The following is a 24791-nucleotide window of genomic DNA, read 5'->3' as shown; positions in this document are numbered from 1 at the left end:
TTTTCTGAAAGGAGGGCAAATTTATCAACCCATCTACAAGGCCTTCAGTAAGCAAAACTAAAAAATTGCAGTTTGTTAATCAGAGCTGTTCATATACAGTTATTCCTGTATGTCTGGATGAGTATTGCTTAATGTGAGATGAAAATAAAGAAGTAATGGGTAACAGAAAACTGTGTGTGTAGGAAACAGGTGCATGGTGTGGGTGAAAAATACAAATTATTTTGATAGGGATTCAGTGTTGAAATGCACATGAATGAGTTTATTTTCTTGACAGCTTTCAGTTTTGATAGTTTGTCTATTTAATAGTTCTGCTGGCTTCAAAATATTTCTGTCTGGCTTCAAAGTAACCAGAAGTCTGTCTTCCAGCAGCCTACCATGTCATAAACACAATTAGATATGTTTTCATGATAGTTTTTTTTGACCTACTATTCCTTTCACTAGCTGAGCAGTATATTTAGACATTAGTCTCCAAGCTAATTGTGATATAGACAAAGAGCACTATTCTGAATGCATGATCAGATTTCAGCTGTTAATTAGAGACATGATTTTTTGTTCTAATGAGAGATTCTAGTTATAAGATGGAGAATGCCCTTTCATCCACATTACATGATATCAGGGAAAGCAATTTTAATCTTGAAGGTTTTTTTGCTTGCTTCTGTTTTCCCAATCACTGATTTTTATTTCTATTTTTTTAAATCCTCTTTAGACTATAAATGTCCATATTTCCTATAAGTCAATAAATGCAGTTATTTTCTAGGTCCTGCTTCAAGCCACAAGCTGCCCTGTTTGCTCCTTTTGGGGATATTCTAGTGCACATTTTGAGACATGATATAATTGATAAGTATGTTAGGTTCTCTTCTACACAATTTCCTTTATTTGATGTTTCCTAATATAGCTCCATGTCTTCATTTGCACCAACAGTTTAGAAACATTTCTTGGCGCAGCTGTCTTCTGCTCTGTTTGATTGTCTCTCTGCACTGGTGAGGCCGCATCTCGAATACCATGTTCAGTTTTGGGCTCCTCACTACAAGAAAGACATTGAGGTGCTGGAGGGTGTCCAAAGAAGAGCAGCGAAGCTGGTGAAGGGTATAGAGAAGAAGTCTTATGAGGAGTGGCTGAGGGAACTGGGGTTGTTTAGCCTGGAGAAAAGGAGGCTGAGGGGAGGAGACCTTAATGCTCTCTACAACTACCTGAAAGGAGGTTATAGTGAGGTGCGTGTCAGTCTCTTCTCCCAAGTAGCAGTGATAGGAAAAGAGGAAACAGCCTCAAGTTGCACCAGGGGAGGTTTAGAATGGATATTAGGAAAAATTTCATCACTGAAAGGATTATCAAGCATTGGAACAGGCTGCCCAGGGAAGTGGTTGAGTCACCATCCCTGGAGGTATTTAAAAGACGTATGTAGATGTGGTGCTTAGGGACATGGTTTAGTGGTGGACTTGGCAGTGTTAAGTTTATGGTTGGACTCTATGATCTTAAGGGTCTTTTCCGACCTAAATGATTCTATGATTTGTGTATGGCTCAAAAGTTCTTGGCAAGCTGCCACCAATGTTTAGATAAGTAATTTCTTTTTCCCCAGAGTATTTGTTGTTTGTTGCTTGTTCTAGAATCTTTATTTACTCATCATGTTGAAAATGAGGACCAGAATTAATCTGGGGAAGGCCTCTTGGTGAAGACAAAAGGGCTACTAATGCTATCAACCTCTGGTTTTTTCCAGGGGCATGAACTCCTAGCAACCTTTAAAGTTTAGCATTCAAGTTCCTGTTTTGGTACCAAGAACATCACTTGAACATTTAATACTGAAAACTGACTTATCTGTAATGAGTTTTTGAGAGGGTTCTACATGGAAACAGCCAATATGGTAGTGCCTTTACTATGGAAAAATAATTTTAAAAATTCTAAGTATAGCCAATATTATTAGAGCTGTGTTTTTCAGTTACTTTTAATAATTTACCTGACTCATTGAACTCTGAATAAAAGTTGGGAGACCAATATAGCAGCATCATTTCAAATATGCTTCTAAATTAGTGTTTTAGGAATGATTTTAATACTTCCCTTGGTTTTAAGATATACACCCTTCCTTTTATAACTGTAAGGACAGTAAGAGACGGCACTGCCCACAGGATGTCCTCTTTAAAGAAGTAATTTCCTTTCCCATCTCTTCCTCCTTGTTGCCATCACATTTTTATAACACATACAACAGAATGTACTGAGTAGCAGTATTTTCTGTTATATTAATAAAAGTAGATTTGATATGAATTAATCCTTACAGAAGACTGCAGGGCACTTTTCAGCATACAAAATGTTGTAATTAGGCTACACAGGCTTTTGAACTGGTTATCATCATTCATCAAATACATATGGTAGTTGAATTTCTATTATGATCTGATATCAAGGCAAGGAGAAAAACACGACGTCCAGATCCTTGTAAGACCCTTACAGAATTTATCTAATTTATCTGGTTCATGTAGGGATAGTAATTTCTAGAGTGCTCATTCATTATTTATTTATTTATTTATTGACATAGAAGTATTAGTGCCAGACCCAAGATACTGTTAGTCATAGAGGTGAAAAAAGTTTTGGTGGGTTTAAAGGTTAGTTTAGTATCAGTCAACCACTGTGATTATTTTTTTTGTAAATCAAAGCTTTGCTCACAGTCATAGCAATGAAGTTATAGGGACTTAGGATGTTTACAATGTATCAGGACTGATGGACAGAATTCATGGACTCCTGTGAATATAGTAGTAGGTTATATAGGAGAAAAGCAAACGATGACATCTCTGATAACATTGAGAGGCTGACCAGAAATGTATGCTCACCTCAATTTGATGAAACTGCTTATTAATCCTTTGGTCTTTATGGAATCAAAATATGATTGAACTGGGCTCTGAGCAACCTGATCTAGTTGAATATGTCCCTGCTCATTGCAGGGGGAGTTGGACTAGTTGACCTTTAAAGGTCCCTTCCAACCCAAATTATTCTGTGATTCTATGATCTCTAATTAATTTTTTGTTTCCTCCTCAAGAGTCCACATTTTAAAAACATTTGGTACTTTCTTCTTCACTAATGGGTCTTGTAAATATCACGCACAGAGCCCACTTATCAGAGTCGAAACAGTATTTGTGACCCTCACAATACTGCAATACCTGTGACAGTGTAGTGCAGGAGGCTGAGAGCTTGTGCAGAGCAGCAGCCACAGAAATGGTGCATAGACATTCTATTCTTATCCAGAGGTTTTTATTTTTCATGTGTAGTATTTTGTCCTCATCCTCCCGTCCTCGTCCTTGTCCTCCTCCCCCCCCCCCCCCCATTATACTGGAGCTTTGCACTGCCTCTCAGGAGCAGATGCTGAAAATGTTTCTGCCTTTTTGCTGCTTAAATTGCACAGAGGGTGACCTACAAAGAGCAAAAGACTTTCTGACCTCTTTTTCTGAATGAAAATACTTATTTGCCAGGTCCAAAAAGGAATTATGATAATTTTCTTATTGAGGGGGAGTTTAAAGCTTACTGAAGAAAATAGAAATCTTAATAATAATATATTGGTTAGTACTGGGTCAGGTCAATAGTGGTCTGTTGGCTTTTTCAATATAATCCTCTCTTGTTCCTTAAGGTGAATTAATTCTATCTTCTGTTTTGATTTGCAGCTATTTTGCTATCTAGTTCAATCTTAATTTGCATTAAAACTGTAATTCCAGTTCAAAGTGCTTGTGCGTGTATGTGGTTGCTGCATGATGATTTCTTAAGTAGTTGTCTCTCTGATAGCACCTATGAACAGAGTAGATAGGTCCTATTAATACACTTCTTTCTGGATAGTAGAATTTAACAAACAGCCTGTCTTTTCCGCAACAACACTTTCCCTAAATTAACTTGATTAATTTGTCTCCTAGATTTTCTGGGAAACCGCTCTGGGCATTTGTGAAAGAATTATTACAGGGATAGATTCAGAACATTTGTGGCTAAGTAGGACCTCAACTCCAGGAGATTTGATGGAATATATCAGTATTTTGCTGTTGACTTTTTCCCAAGATCTTCAGCTCCTTGTTGCACCCTGGAGAATCTCCAGAGTATATTTCACAGAACGATTAAGCAATTTAGTATAGGCATCTTGCTATACAAATAATGAGAATACATAGTTTTTCTCAATAGACTATGTTGTCGCTTTTCTACCCTTTTTATTCAGTTCCAAAAAGCTTCTTCCAGATTTAATTTAATCTAAATTAATTCCAAAAAGCTCAGTTTTGCTTTCCTTCACATATATTTAACACTCACTGAAAGCAAGGGCTTACTAGAAACACAATACAAACAAACAAACAAAAAAACCTCCAAAACCTGTTTTCATGACTAATGGTCCATTTTATAGGGTCCATGCCCAGTTTTGGCTAACATCTTGAGGAGGTACTCTGTTTAAGCTTTGGCAGATAAATAAACCTTCCCAAATGGTTGTTAAATAACCTACCTTGGCCTTTCCCTGTCAATACTGATTAGTTAGTAAACAGAATTAATCACTTTAAAACACATGTTAATTTGGTTAAGTCAGAGTACGGATCAGTTTTGCACACACCAGGCAACACAAGAAGAAGCTTTCAAGGTGTTATATAAACAAGACTAAATTTTTTTTGCAAATACGAAAGATGTGTTTTTATTTGGCTTTCTTCCTCCTTCCTAATGATGGAAGTTGGCACCATCTTTCAGGAGACTGGTAGTTGCCTGAAGTCATGAAAGACAAGTCAGCAGTGCTTTGCTGTCCTTTAAATAAGCTCTGCTTGGCATCTGATTTGACAGAGCAGAAATAAAGGTATGTTTCTAGCAATAAAAAGACTGTGAGTAATTTATAAAGCTACCACTTTTTAATGTCAAACATGACATAAAACTTTAATCTCCCTCAAGGCACATTTCAAATATTTACTCATCACTATGCTATATGTAATATGTCTGTGGTTTCTCTGGAGAAAATAATGTTGGGTGGTTATCTTTAAAAAGACTAAATTCATTCTTCCGTTACCCTGTTCAAGACAACAGCTTTTCATCTGAGATTAAATTTTACCATTTATTCAGCCCTGCCAGTTTTTTGCTCTAGACAAATGCTTGCATAAAGGGGTTAGGGAAAGCACTCAAAAGAAGTAGGCAATCAGATTCTATGTCACTTTACATGCCTAGGATAAGTCTGAAGCTAATTTTCAGAGTTTTATTTCCAAAAAATTAGGTGATTGTTTAGAAAGACAATCATCTTGGTTAGAAAACACACAAATGCAACCATTTAAGTTTGATGCAATGTTTTCAGAGGAAAATTCCCACTGAAATCATTCATTATTTTCAAAGGGACCCTCCCAATCCTGATATTTCTAGAAATACCAGTTTGAAATTATTGCTTTCTTTGCTATGTGCTAGTCAGCAGAGGGCACTCTCTTTCTTTGAAAATACAATAAAATATGGCTTAAAAGTACAGAGAATAAATGCTTCTCTTTGCGATGCTTTTGACTTATTTCAGTTTTAAATTTCATAAATATAATTTATAAGTACAAGATTATTTTTAATGCAATACTTCCTCCTCTAAATTAAAACAGAGATATGATGGCATAAGATTTTTTTAAAAGAATCTGCTATTTGTTTCTCTCTGTCTGTCCTGTATACATCTTAGACTTTTCTCTAGATTTTAAAGACAGTGAAATTTCTGCAGTTCCTTTATTTAGGCAATTGAATGGAATTGCTGAATTTCTAAACTGCCTGAATCAACTGACCATAACTTCTATTCTATAAAGAGGCATACAGATTTTTTCAGTTCTAGCTATTTAAATCCATGAAGCCAAGCAAAGCTGTTATTCCTCTGATCCTTAAAAACACCTCTTCTGCAAGATGCATGCAGGCTTTGTACAGGAGTGAGGCTCAGGAGTTCTGTGCATTTGTATGCTTCTTAGGTAAGAATTCACATACCTTTTTTTAAATGCACTCACTATTGTATTGCAATGGTTGACTGAAGCAAGTGGATTCTTCGAGGTTTGTCAAGTACAGCCACTTATTTCACTTGAAAATGGAATGAAAATTTGAGTGTGTCCATGTTTTGCATAACATTATCTTCAATAATACCAACTATATCACTATATAAAAATAATATTGCAGAAAAAAATTGCCATTATTTACATAATATTGAACACCATTCTTCAGAACCAGGTGCTAGGACATGAAGCTTGCTATAAAGCTCTTAAAACCCATGATGCATGTAAAATAGAAGAAGGATTATTTTTAATTAAAAAAACCCCAACAATAATTTATCCTACCTTCTTATGAAGTCACTGTAGAGATGTAGAGAGATTGGCAATTCAGTTTATTATTAACCCCTATTGGGTTCCAGATCCTTTTTTTTTCTGTGGGAAAATCAGATGAAAGATGCGCTTTAGGAAGGATTGGGAAGGGGACGTTTTTGGATCGTTTGTTTCCATGTTATATACTGTGGTCCAATATACCCTTTGATACCTGTTTCCTGGTGACCAGCTTGTCAGGCACATGCTACTGAACAATATGCATGATAAGGAAGCACATTGGAATGAAAAAGTCATTACTGACTCTGGGGCTGCATCATTCTCTGCTCACTGTTGTTTAAAGCAGTTCCAAGTTTGCCCCAGGTTACACCAGCTGAATATAGAGAGAGCTCTTTGATATTTCTAGCTCCAGCTCTGCCTTTGTATACTCTATTCTGCTCCATATAAGCTTGATACAGTAGTTTTAGTGACATTTATCTGGAGTTTCAACTGGAGTAACACTAAGAAGCAGTCCACCAGTGCTCATTTTTGTCATGTATATACTAACTGGTTTAGATAGCTCAAGAAACAATGGTATGGTTGCTTATGTGTCCAAATCATAATTATTTGTTTAAGTACTGAACAAAATTTGTTTGAAGATGTTAGATTAAGAGCAGATCTTAAAAAAAATAAAATTAAAAATATCCAGGATACTCATATTTTTTCTGAAAATCTGATTGTATATGCATGCTTTGATATGTTTATGAAAATGTTTATTGATAATACTATCTTTCTATAGACAGAGCAGTAAATTGGATTATTTATGTTATCTACAGTAACTGTTGTGGGGGTAGATTTTGTTGTACATTCTTTCTTATGTTGATTCAAACCTGAAATGTTTTTAAGTCTGTTTCTGTCATTGCAGATTTGTGTTAAATTTTAAATAGATTTTATCACTTGAAAAAGATTTTACCACTTGGGTTTGTCAGTTACTAATTGTGAGGACTTCATGAGGCTTGTAAGATTGTTGCTAGTGACTATGTCCAGGAGAAGAATTTGATTTAAGTTTTATGTTCAGATTGTTTAAATTAGTAATGTTAGAAACTAGATGCTGCAATTAATTTCAAACTCCTTCAGAAGTTCAGTAGGGGTTTCTTCACTGAGATCTTCTACTACTTCCTTGGAAATCTTAAGGATTTATCTGAACCAGAACATGAATCCCATAATTTTGACACCCCTGCATCTGGTAAAAGATTCTGGTAAAAACCTATGAAAATTTGGTGGTAAAAGTAACATTTTGAAAACAAGTCAAAACAAGACCCATGTTTTAAAATACATAGTAAAAAGAACTTTGGAATTTAGCAATCTGGATTGCCCTTTACTTACAGGGCCTGAAATTTACTTGTTGCTCTAATTTCTTCAAAGTAAAACTAGGCAAACCATGGAAAGAAAACAAACTAAACTTGTTGAATTAATTCAGTAAGGTCCTAATCAAGCACTTAATGTATATAAATGGACTATACTGAATTTCATAATCAAAGAAGTGAAAGCTATTCCTTTCTTTGTTCACAGTTAGAACATCATTGAATGTATGGGGATTTTTAAGGCGTCAGCTGAAGTGACAGTAATAGAATAGCATGTTTAAATATGCAGACTGTCTTGAGCTATTGTAGGGCAGAATATCTAGCCTCTTAATATGACATAAATAATGAGTAAAGTGTTTTCTTGTGTTCAAAAGGAACTTCATGTGTCCTTTTCATGTGTCCTCTTGTCCTGTCAGTGGGCACTACTGAGAAGGATTCTGGCTCCCTTTTCTTTGTTCCCTCCCATCAGGTATTTATGCACATTAGTAAGATTCCCCCTAAGCCTTCCCTTCTCCGGGCTGAACAATCCCAGTTCTCTCACCCTCTTCCCATATGTAAGATGCTCCAGTCCCTTAATCATCTTTGTGGCCCTGTGCTGGACTCGCTCCAGTAAGTCCATATATTTCTTGTACTGGGGAGCTTGGAAATGGGCACAGTATTCTTCAATGCAGCCTTACCAATGCTGAGTAGAGAGGAAGGACCATCCCCTTCCACCTGCTGGCAACGCTCTTCCTAATGCAGCCCAGGAAGCTGTCGGCCACCTTTGTTGCAAGGGTGCATTGCTGTCTCCTGGTCAGCTTGCTGTCCACCAGGACCCCCAGGGCCTTCTATGCTTTCCAGACTGTCAGTCCCTAACATATATTGGTGCATGGGGTTATTCCTCCCCAGATGGAGGACTTGGCATTTCGCCTTGTTGAACTTCATGAGGTTCCTGCCTGCCCATTTCTCCAGCCTGTCAAGATCCCCCTGGATGGAAACACAGCTCTCTGGTGTATCTGTTGGAATATGTAGAATTTTATGGTGTTTTGGTTAGACGGAATGTAGAGAATGTATAATTCTATCTCAGAATTGCCCTTTCCCATCCTGGACCCATATTGTTCTAAAACAGTTCTCTTTAAATAGTACACTTAAATAGTACACTATAGCAAAATGAAAAACTTTATTTGAACAGTGAAAAACAGGATGCTGTCCTGAAAAACAAAGAAAAGGAAATATAAACAAGTACTGACAGAAAGATAAAAAGGAGTGTCATAAGTTTTATGGGAGAGTTTCCTCAGTCTTGCAACAAAAGAAATTTTTATTTTTCCTTCAAACCCTATTAAAGACAACTTATACATTAGGAAACTGGAACTTAATTATTTTAGCTATAGAAAGCTATGTTTCAGCTTCAAAGAACAGAGTATTCTCTGTCAGAGACAAACTTGTTTCCACAAGCGGCAAGTAAGCTATAACATACATTGTATCCTATCTGTGAAACTTGTTACTCAAAGGGAAACTTTATTCATATATGCACAGATAAATTTCCTTAAACTGAAGTGATTGTTTAGACAAAGTGTATTTTTGTATTCAGGGTTTTATAGCAACGTGTGTGTGTGTGTTTATGTGTGGGTATTAGAGTAGCCTGGTATAGTATGTCATTTAGTATTTCTATGACTAGTAATGTAGGTAGATCAGGTTTTGTACTGTTTCAGTAACAGAAATATTTATAAGCCAGTTTTTACCATTTTAAGCTGACAGCAATTTTCTTCTACAAGACTGAAACCAAGTTTATTATGAGTTATGTATATACCGGTACTGTTGACATTTTATGATAATGGATCTAGTAGTCACTAGAAAATAGTTTTGTCTTGTGTTTGAGAAATACCTTTTTGTGCCTTTTCATCAGTTTGTTTATCTTAATGCTAAACGACATTCCTTTTATTCCTGTAATTAATCAACTGAGATGCAATAATAATTGCTTTTATTTGGACACTAATAGGTTTATGCTTTCATCAGTGAAAATGATTGAGCTGTGTGTTGTGATAATTTTATATAACTGCACTTCCTAGTGGTATTTATGACCTTTGTAAAGGGTTTTGAGATCTTTTGGTAAAAAATAATATGTAATACAAAAATCTAAATGTCAATATTTGCTCTGTAGAGTTGTCAATTCAGGAAGATTTTTATCATACTGAATATGGAGTTATCTGTTTTCTTTTCTGAGTTTTTTTTGTAAATTGCTCTGCTTAGACTTACCACAAACAACAGAATTAGGATGCACATCCAAACTCTAGCCACCTTTTGAGAAAAAGAGATAACTTCAACTGTTAAAGTCTCTGCTATCTAAGATCATGGAAAGATTAGTTCATTTAACTTCATCTGCCGGTTTGTCCTCTTAGTAGAGAGTATATTGCTTATGGATGCTTCAGTTCTCTTTTTTCCCGTTTTGTTTTACAAACCTGTTTTTTTTCTATAGAGGTTAATTACCAATAGCATTTGTTGAAGAAGTTGTTTCAATTAGTGGAAATATGGATATGAATTTTTGGGAGGGAAGGGGTGAATAGAGACAAAAGCAATAATTCAGGCCTTTACAATTAGATATTCTATCAAAATAACAGTAATGAGCATTTTGATAAATTTATGGTTTTTATTTGTTAGGCAACAGCTTAATTGATAGTCAGGCAACCTGAAGTTTATATATGGGAAATATGAAACCTGGAGAGTAAGTGACAAAAGTCACACCCTTTTTTGCCCTGCAGTGTGGCATGGTGTTTACTGTCTTTGGTCTGATGCAACTTAAAAGTAAATAAGAAATTAGGAAAATTAAGGGCACTGATTTCAGTGTAGAAATAAATTTCTGATTTATTCAGCTACTATGTAAGCTTTCTCTAAGTCCTATTAAAAATAAAAAAATAAATAGGTGTAGATATTACTTTTTTTCTTCCATTATTCCAGTGTTTTCTTATATAAAAGTATTACAGGTAGAGTTTAATGATACATTTTGAACTGAGTCATTTTCAAACTTAAGTCACAAGATATTTTGTTTAAAACCTTATTTATTGTTTTACTGTAGTGCCCATGAGTCATGGGTTAGGACTCATTATTCTAAACATTTTACAGACAATGAACAGTAGCAACAAAAACATTATTGCAAACTCAAATGTTTAGATTCTGTTATGTTTCTGTGGAATTATTTTTCAAAGAGCATATGCTGTTTTTCCTACTCAAAAGTTAGAATCTAAAATAGGAAAGGATGACAAATTCTTATTTAGGCATTTTTGATACCCTATTGACCTTTTTTAATAACTGCAGGATGATTAGCATTGTACCAAGGTTCCTTCCAGCAATTCACAATGCATTTTATTAATTTATATACAGTTCTTCAGTGTATCTGTTTTGCTAATTGACTGGATACCAAGAAAAAATGAACTCCAAATCAATTATAAGAATAAATGCAGTTTATTATATTACACTATAATAAAGGAAAAATAAAATGCAATATGATAAAAGGAAACAGTACTAGTTATTATGCACAATATAATAAAAGAGCAATAGGAGCAAAGCATCAAATCATTACTGCAAAGCATTACAGAGACTAAGAAAAGATACATCACCAATTCCCACCTTAACATCATCCAGGCCCACACTTCGGCTGGGAAGCCCCATTGCATCCAGCTCCAGGAGCCTCTCTGTAACTGGGAAAAATCCTATGTGGTTCGTCCACCTGTAGGTGAGGCTTCTGGCCCAGTCCCACAGCTTGCCCGCCTTTATACTCAGTGAAAAACAAAAATAGTTTACACACCTAGTGTATGCAAACTGTTAAGTTTAGGCTAAGTGCAAGTGTGCACTATCTCATGATTCATAAGGTTCACACATGCCAGGGACGTTGGCCAGATGCCCAAGCATGGTGGAGTTACTATTGTGACATAGCTGCACACAATATTTATTGTCTGGATGGTCCTGCTCATATCTTGCTTGTTCGGGGGGCTCAAGACAAAGACCACCTGCTCATTAAAGTTGTCCCTGAGCTCCCTGTCCAAGTTAAGTGATCCCTAATTAAAGACAAAGGCTTTTTCATAAGAAGTAATCAATTTAATAAAATTTTACCACAGTGTACCACACCATGAAATCTCTTTCTGTTTAGTCTAATCCATTCTGTGCTTCAGGGTTGCTCAAAGGAAGTAATTACCTCTCTACAGTCCTCTTCCAAATTCTCTCAGACTGCTATGTAAAAGTACTTCCCTACCTTGGACTGATCTTCAGAGATTTATGATTTCTGATACATTAAGGAACACATCCCCCATCTGTTCCTTGTTCAAGACAGTGAAATATAGTCTACTATTACTCTCCCTGAATGTGACACCTGTTTCAATTATGTGCAGGTTTGCAGGAAACACTAGATTTTCATTTGCTCTTGATTTAGTAGGTCCAAGGAAAAAGAGAAGGGCAAAGGATAGATTAAGATTTCCTCCAAAGCTGCATATCTTCCTATACAACTCAGTAAGGCAAGGTATTTGTATGTACCACGGAAACTGTAAATGACTCATGACTTTTGTTGACTAGCATAAATGTCTCTCCTATAAGCAAGAGCTACATTCTCAAGAAATTAATCACTTTGGGGTTTTAGTCCTCTCAAGACAAGAGAGAAAAGATCATGGTCATGATGATGGCTTTTTGTACTGACTTCTATTCAGCTCCCAAACTGCTTGGATCTGATCTCATGCTATTGCTGTCAATTATGCAGTCTACGTGAATTATACCATCCAGACCTACTTAATATCACTGTGCTTCATGATTTAGTTACTGACAGGCCAAGCACTACAACCTTATACAAAATGGAAAATATTTGCTAAGATATATTTTTCCACATGAGAGAGCTTCTTTAAACGGGCATCTTTAAAAATTGGCTAGTCCACACAGACCACTGATACGAAACAACCTTGCCTACTGCATCTCAAGTTTTCTTCTGTGGATCAGAAGAGGATTTTTTTTTTAAATAGACTGCATTTGCGTATGTCTCCCTCATAAATCTTTCTGGTAGGTTAGAAAGCTAGTTTGAAAAAATTACAGAGAAAACATCGAAAGGAATATAAAAATTTGAACTTTTTTCCAAGCTTGCTCCAGCATTGACTGTAACCACTGTTATAAGATTTCAAAAGGTTGGTGCATGTATGGAGAGAATATGGGAACAGATCCATTTGCTGGCCCACCTAGTCACTGAGGAACATCAGTGCTTTTAAAAAATTAGTAGATAATAGGTATAAAATTGGCACTATGGACCCTAGAGATTAAAAATATATACTTGTTTTAATAGCAATTATGTGGAAAAGAGTATTGCCAGAAAGACCAGTATAAAAATATAATGTTCTTCAAGCTCAGAATTAGTTTTTAACACTGTCAATAATTTTCTGAGGGGAATGATGAAGAAGGAGAAAAGAAGATAACTATTTTGGTATCCTCTAACACTCAGAGATTTCCTGGTTTCAGAATCTAATGATATTCCAGGAAATTCCAGTTTTCTTTGTCTGGGATAATTTTTTTGTACTTGTAGAAATCAAGGAAGAAACTCTTAAAAATCAAAGATTGATATGATTTGCTAAAGATAATTGAATGAATGTTTTTATAAGATCTGTGGCAAATAGTGTGCAAATTGTTACAGGTATTCTTATATCCTCAGAAGGACATGGAAAATGTTCTTTTGACTGCTGATGTCAAGAGTGTATTGGACTGAAAAGTCAGTTAGACCATCTAGATTTTTTTTGTAGAACATTACAGCTTAACTAGTAATTACATCTTAATTACCAGTTTGAATTTGGTGGTACTTGCAGAATCCTTCAGTTTTATCTTTTTTGTTTGTTTGTTTCACTGTTTTGATAGCAATTATTGGTGTTCCAAAAGAAAGAAATCTCAAAAAGTGCAATTTTCTAAGGGTCAGCAGCTTTACTATTTTTTTTCAAGTAATGTCTGTTTTGCAGTACAGCAAAAAGTATCAATGAAGGCTAAGAAGTACTGGATAAAATTTATACTGCAGAAGCTAGATGAATGATGAATCCTCGGATTTTTCTTGCAAGCGATTTGAGTGCTAACATCAAAAGTAATGTTCCAGAATTGATATTATATTAGTGGAAGGAAACTAAAATTAGTAATTAGCAGTAGTGACACCACGTCATGCATGACTGAGTCTTTTTCTGCATTAAATTTATGTTTCTGCATCTCATTAGGTTTCAGTAGAATTAATTTTTACATTTACCAGAGCAAATGAGAAAAGAATTAAGCCAGTAGATGAGATCCTATATTTAGTTCTCTGTCTCTCTGACCAGAAATTAGAAGCCAGTAAAAGATACTGACTGACAAAGACTCAGAGAAAGAAAGAAAAATTTTAATCTACAGGAAAGTATAGTACCTCTGGGGAACAAGAAGACATAGCATAAAGACTTGAAATCTGTGTAAAGGGTTATTACATTATTTTTTTAAAAAAAGAAGCATTGTTATTAAGAGCTGTAAGTCAGTAGGGTGCAAGTAGTCATGAGTCTACCCAAGCAAATCCCAGGGAACCAGAAACAGTGTTCACTGGGGAAATAATATGTATTTTTAAAAGGCTGAATTAGATTTCTGACAGATACAACTCATTGGCATATGTCAGTTTATTTCAGAAGTTTTGCCACGTAGTGCAAAGTCATATTAGTTGTAGGGTAGGACATACAGAACTGGAAAGTAAACCAATTTAAAATCTTGGACTATTTTGTAGTAATTATACGTCTAAATGGATAACTGAATAAATTACCTTTTATGAGTATCTGTACTACTGATGTAGAATAATTGAGCATCTGTTAGGGAATGTTTAGAGAACTGTTAGAGAAATATCTCAGTTATGATGAATTTCTGATGAAAGCTTAAGAGCAACTTTTGAATAATGAGTCACCTCTGTTAGCATTTTGTTATCAGCTGGCCATAATTTCAGAGATCAATAATAATAAAAAAATAATATCTGAATATGTTGCTGTATCAGCTTGTTAGAAGTAGTGAGCAAATACTTGGGGCATCATTCTTTTGGAAGAATACAAAACCAATTGAACACATAACTGAGTTTGAGAAAAAAAACCCACAAAATCTTTTATGGAAAAAAATAATCTTCCTTTTTCACAACAGTATTGGCTTGTGCTTATTAGGATACCATTTATTTTTTTTATTTTGTTATGAGACAGTAGAGACCCTTCATGATTTGTCCAGTTTTGGGATGGGTGGATGTGATGTTCCAGAAGAAAATATACTTTGTTAGAACTTGGAGACTTGGGTTCTTATAATAGAGAGCATATGTTCTCCATATATTGAAGACAAATATTTTTCACATTGAACTTGGAGTTCTTGATTTCCACATGAGTAAACAATAGTTGCAGGTATGACATTTTCTGAAGTAATGAGTAGTAGCATTCTCCTGGACTGTCTAAAAAGGAGAGTGACAGGTTATATGTGTGTAAACAGGATAAATTACTTTAAAAAGAACAAAACCAGTCCTTTCTGTATGCATTTACCTAATTTAAAATGCAAAGGAGTTTGTGTCCTTGCTGAAATGTGTCTAGTCTGCTGAAATGCAGACTAGATTTGAGAATAGAATCCTTTAGGTTTTTTGCTTGACTAAGTTTTCATTTCTTTTTCTCTCTTAGTGTATGTACATAAAAATTAATCTCTTTAAAAGACAAATTTCCTCCCTCCTCCCCATTCTTTCTGCTCCCATCAGTCTAACTCTGCCAAGTTGCTTAACTGGTTATCATTTAAAAAGCAAGTATATTATATGCCCTAAAATTGTACCTGAAAAATGAAAACTTTCTTAAAATTTAGCTTAATTAAATGTAAATTTTAATGTGAAAATTTTATCCATTTCAGCTAAATAATACTGGATTAGGATAAGATTATGCTAGAATAAGGGCTCATATACACATTAATTAATTCACCTTCTCTCATGTCATCCTTACTATTTTTCTTAGTTCGAATACACCTTATTATCATTCATTCATAACCTCACATTGGTGAGATGGCCAGTCTGAAAAATTATTCTTGTTCATATTCACTGTATATGAACTATTTGTAAACATAGAAAACAAAGTAAATTTTATTGTTTTCTTTGTTTCAAATTAGGCTCATGCACAGTTAGTTCGAGAAGTTGATGTAGAGAAGGTGTCAACTTTTGAGACCCCCTATGTAGATGCAATAAGAAGTTTATGGAATGACCCTGGAATCCAGGAATGTTATGATAGACGACGAGAATATCAGTTATCGGATTCAACTAAGTAGTAAGTATATAGTGGTTACAAACAACTGTATCTTATTTTCTGTTCTTTCTAACAAAGTAATTCTTACTTTTTATTTTTTTATACTATATTTTTGTGTACATACATGTACAATTTTGTGTGTGTGTGTGTACAAGTATCTGTGTCTGCATGCATATTCAGCACAAATATAGACTTAATAACATTAATGTAAAGGCTACTGTAAGGAAGGTAGTGTATCTAGTTTAGTATTGTGTGTGTGTCTGTTTCCCAAAATATAAGCCTATGATAATTTGAAATCTTACATTAAGTTTATTACTAGGGAAGTGCAATCAAGGGTAGACCTCCATGCAATTCATAAAAATTATAATGCCCTAGAATATCTGTTTTCCCTTTTTTTTCCCTTTCCCTTTTCTTTATCTTTTTCCCTTTTTTCCTCCTTTTTCCCTTTCTTTTTTGTGGTCCTGATGATGAGGTAAATAGTACCAAGCAAGTGTTCTTGTGTTTTGTTCAACTTCCTTTCTTTTGTACAAACAAGACCTAATCTTGAAAGAATATGGCTGCCAAGAAGGCAAACACATAACTGAAAACAGGCTTCAATTTGTAAAAGGTGGGAAAAAAAGCATTTTAAGTTAAATCCTGTTATAGATCGACAACAATGAAAATACATATGTGACTAAATTTGGTCTTGAATGGTACTCATGTACTCTCTTGTGGCAGGATTCTGATAAAATAGCAGTGTGGAATTTAACACTGCACCCTGAAGACTGTCTAAATGTTGACTCCAAGAAATTCACTTGCTCTGAATAATATACTATATAGCTCTGGTAAAATTTTTCATCTGTTAAAAAAAAAGGATGATGGTAGAAGAGGATGACCTTTTGGTATTGCCCACTAGAAAAACAATTAGCATACTTGATTATTAAAGCTGTGGCAAAAACTTCCATGGTCTCCACTGGAACTTTTAGCTATGAAAATTAATCTGATTTTATCATTCTAGTCTCCATGTCATGTTGGCATGAAAGGAAGCCTCACATTGAGGAAAGCACAGAAGAAACTGAAAAGCACCATGAAGGTCCCATTAAAGTCAATGGAACATGGCCATACACATAACAGAAGTCTGGGGTGAGATTTATCTGCACAGTAGTCTGAGGGTCCTTATCTAGCACAATCCTTTATACATGATTGAGTCAAGACGAACTTAAAAATATCTTGCTGATGCAATTTAGGCAGCTAGAGAGCTACTACAGCATGGATTAGGTCTGCTCAGATTTTCTCCGATGCTCTGTTATTACCACACCATATTCTGCTTTTGCTTTATCAGCCCCACATACAGGGTTCCTGTTGTCCTATGCAATCTGTTGTCCTGGAGAGCTGGTTACCTTCCCAATCTATCACTTTTATTATTTGTATTTGCATATTTTGGTGCACAGTCATGCAAAGTACAGTAAAATCTCTCTTGTATTGTATGGATTCTCAGTGGACCCAAAAATACAATTTTGTGGTTTATTTTTCAGTGGTAAGAAAGATAACAATCATAGGAAATTACATATAAGTGATAATCTTTAGGATACATAAGTGGTAAAAAAAAATTAGAGACAAATTAGGTTGACTATACTTTCTGATTGTTTTTATTTTGAAATGAACAGCAAACATTAAGTAGAAAGTGAAACAGCTTTTCTTATACTTTGAATATATTTGTAGGTCCTAACTTTGATTCCACGATAGATATAATACTGATCTCAAAACTGAAATAAATGTATATATTTTAATGGTTTTTTTAGAGGGATACAATAAAACTAGTAAGTCTCCAAAATAGGAAATAAGCATCTGATACTACTTCAGATCAAATTGTACTAAATATCTTACTTTTGACCTAGTTCTAATGAAATCATCACCACAGTATATCTTTTCAGTAGTATTAAAATAGTATAGCTCATTAACAAGCTATGGAAACAAAATTTTCATACATTTTCTTCCAAAAGGTAAATGTCCTAGTTGATTGGTTATTTTTAATGTTCAACATATGTCACCATTTAACAACATGATTTATTGCAGATTTGTAGATTTTAATTATAATAGATTATAGCTCATTTTGTGGAGTTATGCAAAAATTCTTTTAGAACAATTAATAAAACATTATAATTATAAATCACTATATATGAGTCTTTATATGAGCCTCATATATTTATGCTTGTAAGTAGAGTTTCTTTACATATATAAGTCCAAGAAAAGCAATTAGCAGAAACCATAAAACATTGTTTCAAAAATACAATCCACGTTTAGGGATAAAACATCTAAACACAATTTTCTAGCTTTAAGTCCTTATGTCACAAAGCAGGAAAACATAATGCTTGAAATTTACTACTGGGATTCAAAAAGCACTTAAAAGGAAGTAAGCATCCAGTGCTCACTGACTTGCTGAGACTAGAGTAATTTCATCTGGCTTGATATGTAAAACCAACACAATAGTTTGTTGTTCACTAAATCTCTTGTATATATGTTTTGAAGCATATGTGTCAATCTCATGCTGCTTCTTTCTTCATCCCTTGCATGTCTCTCCTTTAGTCTTCTTGGCATTTTGGTGTTTTCCCCCAGCTTTTTTACAGTAGTAGTATTTTTAATCTGTTCCCTGTGTTGCTTTTTTTTTCCTTACCGTTAGTACACTTTCTAAATATCTTTCTCTGTATTTTCTGGTTTTGTTGTTTCTAAATTCTGTTGCTAGCTTCTAATATATCTTGTAAGTTTCTATACTTCCACTTTCTGTCATCTTTTGACCTGCTTTGTCATCCTTAGCAACACTTTGGAAGTTTTATATTCACTGCTAGTACACTGGAAGAATATGTCAGATAGATGTGTATTTACCAGAAGAGGTGAGAGGAATGTCTAAGAAAATAAATTTCCTGAAAGGTGGGAGTTGTTTTGAACCTCTTGGCAGCTCAGCAAACACATTCCATTCTCTCCCCTTACCATTGGATGCACCAGTGGTTGGATATTCATATTGGGTTTTAAGTAACTTCTAGACTTATATCTGCAGTAAAGTCAAGAGCACATCATATAAATAGACATTATTCACTTCCCATATACATTACTGGGTGACTTGCCAACTTATTTACCACTAAACCACTTCCCTTTATGGCTTCAAAGATACCATTCACAGTGTGACAGATGTAAACCAACACCACAGTATGGATAGCCTGAGATAATAGCTGTGTGAGATGACAACTTTCTCTATATATACTCTACAGACCTTAACTCCAACAGAAACAAGTTACCAGTCAACAGTCTGATTATATAATGTTTTTTCAAAGTCTAAAGGGAAGAGAGGCAACAGTCTTGCCAAGAAGAGACAGTTGTTAAAAGTAACATTTCATGTTTGTGTTACAACTTGCAGAATTTGGACTATAGCTATAGTTTGTGGAGACTCATCACCATAGGAAGCATCTAGAATGTAACCGGAAAACTTCTCATAACCTTGCTAAAAAACTTTGCCTTCACTAGCCCCATTAGATGGAAGAATTATGTCATTGTCTATCTCCAACCAAGGGTTTTCTGGTTGTTACACAAGTACTGAGGATACTTGTTTAGCTTCTCTTCCCTGATTGTTTTATAACACTTCAAATAATTAAATATAATTCTCCCCCAAGTCCCTACCCTGCTTTATCTATGCCAGTCAGGATTTAATGCATTGATTTTAGTCATACATACAGATAATCCTTGAGGCTTTTGTTTCTGCATTTGCCAACAACTTTAAAAAGGAAGTCAAATAAAACTAAATTGCTATTGTATAATAATACAGTCTGCATATATCTGTGATAGTGTGAGCTGAGTTAGCTGGGCAGTTAATTCATAAATGCAGTTTCCAATACTTTCCTTTGTAATAACAAGTGATGCAGAGCTCCAGGGTGTGACTCCCAGGACATTTTCAGCATATCACTGATTGTTAACAGGAAATGAAAGAGATCAATCCTGATTATGTCTTCTCATTAAAATTCATGTGTCACCTTTTCAAAAAATATTGTATTAATTGTAGTGCTTTGGTGAGCTAGTAATTTTTGTATAATAGTATTCTACCAGAGTTTGAAGTTCCCTGTAGTTTCTACTGAACAATTAATTTCCTCATATTTGTCCTTTAAAAGTAACATTTTGCTTCCATGTTCCACTTCAGAAGTAGATGCATTTCAATGGAGTTGATTGTGTCCTAAATAAAATGTGAATAATGACCATCAAAGAGAAAGATCAGTATATGCACCTAAGTTATTACTACAGCACTTTTATCTATTATTTGCTATTGCCTCTGGTGATCAGAACATAAATTCTTTTGTTTCATAAAACTATAGGGAATTCTTTGGGCATCCCATGTAGGTGTAATTTTGTTGAAGGTCTCTATAAAAAGAAGAGATTTGTTATGCTGGTAACATCACTGGGATAGTAAATTATGAACAACTGTCTGTAAAAAGTTATTTGTCTGATACGAGAACCAAATTCTCATATACTCGTGATTTATAATAATATACACAGGCACATCATCATTTAATAAACATTTTTATATTGTTCGTTCTTTTTCTTCCCTTTTTAAAAATGTACTTGAAGGTTCTAAAGCTATATTTTTGTGTAACTTGTGCTGCAGAATAGCAGATCCTGATTTTATATATTCACAGTTTATATGACCTAATTTGTGCACAGTTTACAATAAGATAAACCAGCAAATAAAAATGTCAGGTCTTTACCACGTGAAACAGGCTGAAGCTTAAGATAAAGTAATAGTGGTAGAAGTGTGCTTACCCTATCATGCAATAGACATATTAAATATAAAAGGAAGGTCTGAAGAAAGACATGGAATTTGCCGTGTAGTGGTGCTTCCTATAGAAAAAAATGAAGATTAAGCAATTGAACTAGGGAAATTCAGAAAGAGAAGTGAGATTACATTAAGCAGTACACAGCATGCATTTCTTTCAGGATGGTTTTTTTGGTGCAGTACTGAATATGCTTTTAATATCTGTATTATTCTTTAACCCCATTTCCCATTTAGAAGTTCTGAAAAATTTGCACAGGTGTTTTTGGGTTTGATGACCGAAGAGGGTCCGCTGTGGAGAGTCGGCCAAGTCACGACAATCACACCAATATGGCTACATGCCGTGCTCACTTTATTAAACAAACAGGTGACGTGCGGAATTAGACTCTATAACTCGAAAGTTATAAAGTAGGTATGTTTATTGCGCGCAGATGCACGGGGGATCGCTCCTCCACAAGCGTGCATGCCCGAGTGACGAACCATCTCACATTTATACAATGAACAAATGAATATTCAATTAACGCCTATACATATTTGTTGCCTAAACCCCGCTTCGTATGTTAATTAGCTTATCAGTCCGTTTCCTGGAATGTGGTGGTCTTGCAGGTTTGTAGGTGATTCATGTCCTTGTGACCACCCGATCTTCTTCAGGTGATTGTGACCACCCAATCTTTTCCAGCAAGGAGACTTAGCACTCCCTCCCTCTAGATAGCATTTGAATGTCTCTCATCTTTTCTTATTCTCTTTTAAATAGCCCCTTTGTTAGAGGAAGAAGGGCAGGTGTCTCCCCTTTGTTAGAGGAAGAGGGGCAGGCGTCTCCTCAAAACTGTAGTTGTCACCGCACCCATGACTAGTCACCATACCCACATTCCCTGAGCAGACACATACAATCACAATCCATGTCCATTATCCCCATTTCACATTATTTCTCCATATCAATCCCCCCTTTTCTATTAAATTAAGTAAATTCTTTTACTTAAGCAGCCTTCCCGAATGATATAAAGCATCATACATAAGTGTTACTCTTTTAAACATTCTCCAAACCCACAAATATAACACAATGGTTAGTATTAAGGAAATTCCTAAACTGATCAATAAGATCACAATGGGGTGTACCAGAGTGTTAAGAATTCCTGTTGCAGAGGGTGACCAGCCAAAGAGAGTATCCCACCAATTATGGTTTCCATCCTGTTCTACCTTTTTTAAAACTTTCTTGATCCCCTCTACATCATGATGGATCATAAGAAGAGTTTCATGTCCCTTTTCTTTGGTTTCTTCCAGTATACGTTGTAAATCTGCATGTTTTAATAGTTCTTTTATACTGCTTATATTTAGTCCTATGGGGGTAGGAATTATTATCTGTGATAGGGTAAAACTGGATTTTAAGAATTGATGAGACACTACTGGGGCTGAGTAACTAAAATCGCATCCTGTGATAGTAGTAAAATTACAAATACAATAATTTGAATACTGTGCAGTCTCCTTTACCTCCCCATCCATGGTTATTGTGTTACACTTAGTTCTCAAACACGCACATCCCTTCCCTGCATATATAATTACTGTTTTCAAGTTTGCATTTGGTCGGGCCTCGAAATGACATATTTTCTGATCTGTATCTAAACAAGTATCCTGAGCCATTATAGTATTGCTTTCACAGAGGAAGCCCTGCTGCTCTCGCATAATACAAGATTCTAAATCTACTGTTTGCCACTTGTCGCCTGTCTTTCTGGCCCATGTTCTATGTTCAAAAGGGTATAGGAGCACCCCATTATGGTTAATTCCAAGGGCTACAATGGGGTGTACGGTAATTATTACTGCATTACGTATGGTTAACACAAAAGCTGTGATGGTGTGTGTGTTGGGGTCGTAGGTAAAGTTCACCATATTCCACCATGACTGGAGTTTTCTTTCTACCTCCGTAGCACTGTCCCAAACCATCTTTCGAATTTCCGTAGGAAATATGCCTTCCTCTCCTTCTCTTATTATGGATGCAGCTATTGATTGCATCCACATTTGGGCTTGGATGCAACTTAGAGCCGGGGCGACGTCATCCTGTAAACTGCCTAATGCCTTAGTGATGAGTTGATGATCTTCCATGTTTATTTGTTCCCACCTGGGGAGTACCTTCGATATCAACCATTGGTGTGCCCCTAATGCCAATAATGAAGATTTTAGTGGTTGTTGTAGTTTTGATAGATCGGCCGTGGTGGCGGCTAGTTTATTCATTATCACCTCTGAGTCTATGGAATTTAATACTCCGAGTCCCGTTCCCAACATTCCAGTTACATCTCTCACTATTCTGTTTCGATAAATATTTCCCCTTTTTCTTAACCAAGTTGTCCATCCCTCATAAGAGGTTCGTAAGAAGGGGGAACAGGATGGCTTAACATCAGAAACATTGACTTGTATTTGTAACTCTATTCTTTTGAGAGACCATTCTGGGTTAAACAACATTTGTTGCTGACCTGTATTTCTGATTACATATGGTCCAATTGTATAAATCTTTGGATCTGGTTTAGTTAATTTAAGATCAAGTGTTAATGGGGTTGTTGTAACTGTGGTGGTGGTAGGAACAGTGGTTAGCAGGATTGTTATTTTGATCTTATAAGTCAGAGCTGTTCTTGGGGATTCCTTTCCTAGGCATGTTATAAAGATGGGCTCGGTTAAGGTAAAATTGTGCCAACATTCCCGTGAATTAAAGCACACGGTTGTATTTAGAAGGGTAAATTCCCTATCTACCTTTCTGACATTAATCAGGGTGTCTCCCAAAATCTTGGTGTTATCCTTTTCATTATATGTTTGACACCCTACTTTTATCTTATCTCCTAATTTTCCCCATAATCGGTCGACTTTGTGTACATCCTCCCGATCCCATTGATTCCTTTGGTACACCTCATTTTCAGAAAAAACCACCATAGCTAGTTTCGTCTTTGAGTCCACCTTTCCCATTATTCCAGTGTGTTTTTTCTGAGCATGATTCCAAGGCCAATTATCAGGCTCTTGGTTGTAGGCAAGAGAGAGGGTACAAAAAAACACAAATGGTTTAAACCCACTATTGATCATTTTAAGAATCTAAACGTTCCTCATATATACATATAAAATCTGTTTTGATCAAAATATCTTTGTTTGAGTTGGGGCTTACTGATAACAAGTTGGGCAAGACTGGCCACTGGCTCAGTCCCCGACTCTTGTTCTATATTGTTTGTTGTGGTGCCCTTCCCATATGGTGGATCCGCAACCGCTCAGGTTCACTTACTTGCCACCCACATTGTTCCCATTTGTCCGAGTAAATTTGAGTTTCAGTTCTTTTTTATCTGGGGTTACTTTCCACGAAGTTGCAGGGGCTTTCTTAATCCGGGTATGGTGAATCCAAGAATTCTGTCCCTCAACCTTGACTGCAGTGTAGGTGGTGAGTGGGACTTGAAAAGGTCCGGTCCACTGTGGTTCCAGGGTTTTATCTGCAAAACACTTAACGTATACATAGTCCCCTGGTCGTATATCGTGAACAGGTCCATCCAGACCCCTACTGCGTGTTCCCATCACATGCTTCTCAATTCTTATTAATTGTTTGTTTAGTGCCACCATATAGGAAGTCATTGTTTCTTCACCAATCTGTGAAGACATCCCCCTTTGTACCCCATAGGGTCGTCCATATAAAATTTCGAATGGGCTAAGCCCCTCTTTTGCTCTCGGTCTAGTTCGAATTTGTGTAAGAGCTAATGGCAAAGACTGGGGCCAAGTTAGATTTGTTTCTTGGCCTAACTTGACAATCTGTTGTTTGATTAGATGATTCATCTTTTCCACCTGGCCACTCGATTGTGGTCTGTATGGGGTATGTAATTGCCAATCTATTCCTAGATGGTGGCTAATCTGTTGCACTATTCTGGACACAAAATGTGGTCCTCTATCCGAGGACATTACCACTCGGACTCCAAACCTAGGTATTATCTCTTGGAGTAGTATTTTGGTCACTTCCCGGGCTTAAGCAGTTCTGCATGGGAAGGCTTCTGGCCAACCTGAAAAGGTATCTGCTAGTACCAACAAATATCGATACCCCCCTTTTCTAGGAAGTTCTGAGAAATCGATCTGCCAATGTTGCCCTAGAACATTCCCTCTGCTAATGTTCCCTAGTTTTATTTTATTTGCTGTATTG

At 35.7% G+C, this 24791-nt stretch overlaps 1 protein-coding gene across 1 annotated transcript in view; it reads left to right on the top strand.

The window, feature by feature from the left end:
* Nucleotides 1–24791, top strand: part of LOC129734901 (guanine nucleotide-binding protein G(q) subunit alpha-like) — a 135015-nt gene that overhangs the window by 65101 nt on the left and 45123 nt on the right. The window contains exon 3 of the mRNA XM_055700271.1: nucleotides 15713–15867. Within this exon, the coding sequence (XP_055556246.1) occupies nucleotides 15713–15867 (155 nt within the window). The remainder of the gene's footprint in view (nucleotides 1–15712; nucleotides 15868–24791) is intronic.

This window comes from Falco cherrug, assembly GCF_023634085.1.
Source record: "Falco cherrug isolate bFalChe1 chromosome W unlocalized genomic scaffold, bFalChe1.pri SUPER_W_unloc_1, whole genome shotgun sequence".
NCBI classification, from domain to species: Eukaryota; Metazoa; Chordata; class Aves; order Falconiformes; family Falconidae; genus Falco; species Falco cherrug.
This window is presented reverse-complemented; position numbering and strand designations above follow the sequence as displayed.